This window comes from Nyctereutes procyonoides, unplaced genomic scaffold (genome assembly GCF_905146905.1).
Source record: "Nyctereutes procyonoides isolate TBG_1078 unplaced genomic scaffold, NYPRO_anot_genome, whole genome shotgun sequence".
Classification (NCBI taxonomy): Eukaryota; Metazoa; Chordata; class Mammalia; order Carnivora; family Canidae; genus Nyctereutes; species Nyctereutes procyonoides.
Window position 1 is genome coordinate 5,211,174 of NW_026575131.1, and position 5,743 is coordinate 5,216,916.

Consider the following 5,743-nt stretch of genomic DNA (forward strand, 5'->3'; position numbering starts at 1 on the left):
CCCTGTCCGGGCCCAGAAGGCCCCTGCTTCGAGTCCCCAACCATTGCCTGGTCCTCTGTCATTGTGGCTGCTAGATGGCACACTGTTGATTCCTGCCATCGAACCATGATGATCACAAACCCAGGGTCCCTGATGCCCTTCCTCAACAGAATTGGGGAATTCTAATCCTGTCCCCCTCAATTTTTCTGTATTTTTTAAGATTATATTTATTTATTCATGGAGACACAGAGAGAGGCAGAGACATATTGCAGAGGGAGAAGCAGGCTCCCCATGGAGACCTCAATGCAGGACTCAATCCCAAGACCCCGGGATCACACCATGAGCCAAAGGCAGACACTCAACCACTGAGCCACCCAGGCGTTCCCCCCACAATGTTAAAAAGAGAAACCCCACACCAGCTGAGAAAAAACTGCAACCACAGAGCTCCAAGATTATCCAGATGCATGTTTTATTATCATTCAGATGATTATCATGGACAGGGGAAGTCACCTAGAGGGTTATATACAGGTTCAGCTTTCAGGGATGTTTACACATGCCTGCACATATTTATTCCGGAAGCCATCATACAGCACAGCACAGGGGGTCTCCACCTGCAATGCTTCGCCCAAGCAGAGCACAACCATGGGTCAGGGCTCTGCCCACCCACAGAACGATGCCCAAGGAGGGGAGGAGATTCTGGGTTCTGGAGGTAAATAAGATTAACAGGTAGCAAATCTTTACTCACCGAAGAGGGAATAAAAACTGGATTTGGACATCACATCTTCAATTCCACCCTGATCTCACCAGAGTCACCCTGCTTCTCTTTGGGAATCCCTTAGAGGACCCAGAAGGGTCATTTTAGCCAGAGCTAAGGAAGGGGAGCCGCCTGGGGGGGTGCGGGAGAGGGATTCTGGCATCCGCCCCCTTGCCAACAGTGTAAAGTGGGATAATATGGGGTTGTAACTCAGAGGCTCGCTTTCTCATGTCTCTGAAGGGGGAGAGGGGACAAGGCCAGGGAACTGGGTGTTGTATATGGGGGTGGTGCTCAGGTGCATGGTCAAGGATCTAAGGAGGAGGGAAAGAGGGGATCACAAAGGGATAGCGCCCACAGGGCTTACGACATTCTTAGACCCAAAACTTTATAGGAAACTGGGTTCACTCCTCCAGCGGCTCCCTGGCCCAGGCTGCCCGCCGCCCAGGATGCTGCCGCTTCTCCTCAGCCCCCTGACCCCTGCTCAGGTCATCAAGGAGCCCCAGGAGGAGTCTAGCTTGACCACAGGCTCCCCCAGTCCCACATGGGCCTCCCAGGGCCCTCTTGCCTGGATGCTGGCGTTTCTCCGGCATCAGCTCGCCCTCCTCCCCTTCCTCCTCCTCTGCCTCCCAACTCATCTGGGCCTTGGGATCCACCAGCCGTCTGCCTGGGTGCTGCCTTTTGGTGACAGTGTACTCCAGCCAGGAGGAGCGCCGGCCAGGGTGCTGCCGCTTCTGCTGGGTCCCATCGGACCAGGCAGCCGCATCCTCCCGCCGGCCAGGGTGTTGCCGTTTGTGGGGGCCCACAGCCAAGCCTTCTTCCTCCTCCTCTTCGACCCCTTCTTCAGCCTCGCCCTCCCTTTTGCCTGGATGCTGACGCTTGGAGAGCCAGTTGGTCTGAACCGTCTGGGACTCTGGGGAAGGAGAGAGACCAGTGAGGGCCCCTGCCCCTGAGCGCCCACTCCAGCCCCGCTCCTCATTCAGGCCGCTTCCCTGCAGCACTCATCCAGAGTCACAGCATTGCACAGTCTCTCAGAAATCACAGACACACACGCACAGATGGCCAAAGGTATGATCTCGGGTTCCAGTCCCACCTCTGCCACTCCCTAGCTGTGTGACCATATACAATTCACCTCACTTCTCTGAGCCTTAATTTCCTTCTGTATAAAAATGAGCAGGAAATAACAGTATGGATCTAAGAGCTTGTTAGGAAGACCAAATAGTGTGATAAGGTGTTTGAAGTGCTTAGAACGGTGCCTGGCATATAGGTGCCTAGCAAGTAGTAATTAAAACTGTCACATACTGAGACTTACAGTCTCTCCCTTACACAGAATCTTCCCCACTGAAAGTCTGTTCTCTGTGAAACATTCCCAGGACGCACATGGAAGAGAAATCTGATCTCAGGAAAGGGTCAACTCATGATCCTGCTGAAGTTTTATGGTCAAGAGTTTCAAGCTTCTCAAAGGCACGAGTTTAGATGACCCAGTAGACCCCCACCTCTGGTCCTGGTTTCCCGCAGCCCTCTTCGAGGGGCCTCTGGTCGGAAGGACACACCTGCCCCTCACCTGACTCCGGATTGCCCTGGTTCCCTCGCAGCCGCTGGAGGTCTTCCCGGAGCAGGAGGAGACGCTCTGCCTGGCGCAGTAGGTCGTCCAGATCCGCGTGCTCCGCGGCCATCGCCGCCTCCTGCTGGGCCACCTCCGGCTGTGCGCTGCCTCTCGGGATCCCAGCCACCGTGAGGGTCAAGGCCATGGCGAGCAGCAACCAAGGGCTGGGCATTGCAGCGCCTGACTGGAAACAGAGAGAGGATAAGCGCGCCGCACCCCTTTTCCGGCCCGCACTATCTCCCCCTTTCCTGTCCCAGCGGGTCCCCAAGCTGGGTAACAAACCGTTTCGATACCCTCCCTCGGGCAGGACTACGTGCCAGCGTAGGGTGGGGCAGGGGCAGCCTCAGGCCTTGGAGATGCTCAGCCCTGGAGAGGCTTGGAGAGCCTGCCCGTGCACCCAGTTCTGCCGCGAGCCTGGAAGCCATGGGAACCCCACCGCCACCGCCACTCCTCAGTGTCCCCGGGAGCTGGGGAAGCCCGAGTGACGAGGCGCACGGCCGGCTCGCCAGGAGTGCAACCACCCAGAGCGCACGGCCACAACGCCCACTGGCCAGTGGCTAACACTCTTCCCTGCCCCACATCCTTGGTCCAAGGCTCCTTTTCCAGCGGTCTAATCCCAGTGTCAACGCTCTGATTCCACAAGGCTAAGGTTCCATTTCTTTCTTTCTTTCCTTTTTAAGATTGTATTTATTTATTCATGAGTGACACACAGAGAGAGAGACAGAGAGAGAGAGAGACAGAGAGAGGCAGAGACACAGGCCGAGGGAGAAGCAGGCTCCATGCAGGGAGCCCGATGAGGGCTCTATCCCAGGACCCCGGGACCACCACCTGAGCCGAAGGCAGACGCTCAATCACTGAGCCACCCAGGGGCCCCTAAGGTTCCATTTCTAATGCTAAGATTCTGTGGCTAAGCTAAGAAGCCAGCTCTAACTCTAAAATCCTAATTGCCAAAATTTTTCTAACGCAAAGGCTGAAACTCGAAGGCTAAGATTCGAGTCCAACACGAAAATCTGTTTCTAACACCTGGATTCGGATTCTACATCTCAGGCTCTGACCCCGGACGCCCTGATTGCCCAGTTTCTGCCCCAACGGCCTGCCGGCCCTCCGGCTGCCATCCAGGCCGGGGTGGGATGACGAACTTTCCATCCTGCCGACCCTCGGCGCCGAGCGCCCCGGCAGCCGGCAGCCGGGCCGTGAGTGCACAGGAGCCGAGCCACCAGCTGCCCCGTTGAGCCCCAGGGGGACGGGGGGGCGGGGGGACACGGGCGCAGCGCCCCACCTGTGCGCGATGCCACGCTCCGGGAGGCGCTGGGGCTCGAGAGCCGGGGCTTCTCCCGGGGCTCCCCCGGGGGCGGGCGGAGAGGGCCCCCGGACGCCCCCGGGCCGGGGAGAGGGGACGGGGGTGGTCACCTGCCCGGCGAGAGCTCCGCGGGACGGTCCGAGGTCCTGGGCGCCGCGCTGGAGCCTCCGCGTCGGGAGTCGGCGGGTCGGGAGGCGGGGAGCGCTCGCAGGGCTCGGACGCCGCTGCCGCTCCTCGGCGGGGCCGCGGCTTATATGCGCGCGGGGCGGCGGCGCGGCTGAGGTCAGCGGGGAGGGGTCGCGGCCGCCGGGAAGGGGCGCTGACGGCAGCGGGCCCCGTGGGTGCCGGCCCGCCGCCCGCCCGCTCCGCCGGAAGGATGGGGCGGGGGCGGGGGGGGGCGCGCAGGAGGCTGGGGTGCTGATGCTCGGTCGCCTCTGCACCAGCTCCCGAGCTTCGTGGTCGAGGAAGACGCTCTTGGAGCAGGAGACAGGCACAGAGACACTGAGAGAATCACAGGGCTCAAAAGACACACACAGGAAAGAACAGGAGACAGAGATGAGGCCTGAAAGAGGTACAGGGGGGCGGCTCAGAGACAGACACCTACACGGAGATAGAGAGAGGGAGAGGGAGAGAAGGAGAAAGAGAAGCCCGAGAGGACAGAGGAAAAAAGTAAGGGACAAACGGGACCTGGACTCTGCTCCTGCCTGTGTCACCCCCAGCAAATGCCTCCTGCTCCCTGGGCCTCAATTTTCTCATCTGTACAGTGGGAGACCGGGACAGTTTTCAGAATTCCCAAACTGGAAGCCTGGGGCCACCACCAGTTTAAGGATGGCTTTGTTTGACTCCCCTATCCACGGTGATTTGGGGGGGGGCGGGGGTGGAACTGAGTGACATTTAAAAACCCGAGGAGGGCAGCCCTGGTGGCTCAGCGGTTTAGCACCGCCTTCAGCCCAGGGCCTGATCATGGAGACCCGGGATGGTGTTCTGCATCGGGCTCCCTGCGTGGGGCCTGCTACTCCCTCTGCCTGCGTCTCTGCCTCTCTCCTCTCTGTGTCTCTCAGGAATAAACAAATAAAATCTTAAAAAAAAAAAAACTTTAAAAACCCGAGGAACTCAAGAAAAATTTGGATTTATGGCTTCTTTTCAAAATTTCTTGAAAAAATGGTCAGTCCTGGATACACGGGAGTTAGGCTGGCCCACTTAGGGGGAACTACATTTTAGACAGAGGAAAGGGCATCAGTGAAGGCACCTCCTACCTCTGGACAATCTAACATTGGTCTGCCCATTCTCCCTTCCACCCCCACCCCTGCCCATGTAGTACTGCTTCAAACCTCACACATACCTGTTGAATGCCCCAGGCCATGCTAGTGGTCTGGCCAGGGATTCCAAAACTGTTTAATCATCACTCCTTTCTGCCATATCACTGCACCTTCACATCACCTGCCAAGATAAACAAGGTAGAGACTATTAGTCCTGCTTTATAGATAGAGACACAGAAGCTTGGGGAAGCAGAAGGACATTTAAGTTAAAGGGGGTAGGGAACTCTACATCACTAGTTAGAGTCCTCTCCTCATTTTTAGATGAGGCAACTAAGGCCTATAGAGATGACCTGATAGGCTTCCTGACTCTTTGGCACCCCCAGGATCAGAGTGTTGGCTGGGGTAGATCGCAAACCTGAAACCCCAGGCTTGACTTCTAAAGTCCCAGCCAGACTTCAGGATTTGAAGAATTGCCATCCTAACTCGGCTTTAAATCAGAACAGACAGTCCTCTTTTCTTTTCTTTCCTTTTTTAAGATTTCATTCATTTATTCATGAGAGACAGAGACAGAGAGAGACAAAGACATAGCCAAAGGGAGAAGCGGTCTCCCTGCCCCATGCAGGACTCCATCCCCAGACCGGGATCACACTCTGAGCCAAAGGCAAACGTTCAACCGCTGAGCCACCCAGGCGTCCCTATTTTCTTTCATATCTAAAGAAAAGGTGTAAGTTGATAGAATCTCTGTGGGTGGCAACCTGAAAATGTAACACATACATACCTTCCACAAGACATCCTATAGATACCCACACTGCTGCATGAGGATGGATATCCAGGGTATTAGACAGTTT

General features: G+C 56.7%; 1 protein-coding gene across 4 annotated transcripts; it reads right to left on the reverse strand.

The window, feature by feature from the left end:
- Window positions 1-424: 424 nt before the first annotated feature.
- TRH (thyrotropin releasing hormone) lies at window positions 425-3,874 on the reverse strand. Of its 4 annotated transcripts, none has more exons than XM_055343784.1 (3): window positions 3,747-3,874; window positions 2,295-2,516; window positions 425-1,643 (listed from the first exon to the last, which is right to left on the reverse strand). In XM_055343784.1, the coding sequence occupies exons 2-3, from the start codon at window positions 2,506-2,508 to the stop codon at window positions 1,135-1,137; spliced, it is 723 nt and encodes a 240-aa protein (XP_055199759.1). In that variant the 5' UTR covers window positions 2,509-2,516; window positions 3,747-3,874; the 3' UTR covers window positions 425-1,134. The 4 variants fall into 4 exon arrangements, with proteins under 4 accessions (XP_055199759.1, XP_055199758.1, XP_055199757.1 ...); XM_055343783.1 differs by having other exon boundaries at window positions 3,616-3,872; XM_055343782.1 differs by having other exon boundaries at window positions 2,295-2,520; window positions 3,616-3,871.
- Window positions 3,875-5,743: the final 1,869 nt, after the last annotated feature.

Coding starts and splice junctions, on each gene's coding strand:
- TRH (XM_055343784.1), bottom strand. CDS start 2,508: ATGCCCAGCCCTTGGTTGCTGCTCGCCATGGCCTTGACCCTCACGGTG. Junction 1,644..2,294: donor CCAGGGCAATCCGGAGTCAG/GTGAGGGGCAGG, acceptor CTCCTTCCCCAG/AGTCCCAGACGGTTCAGACC.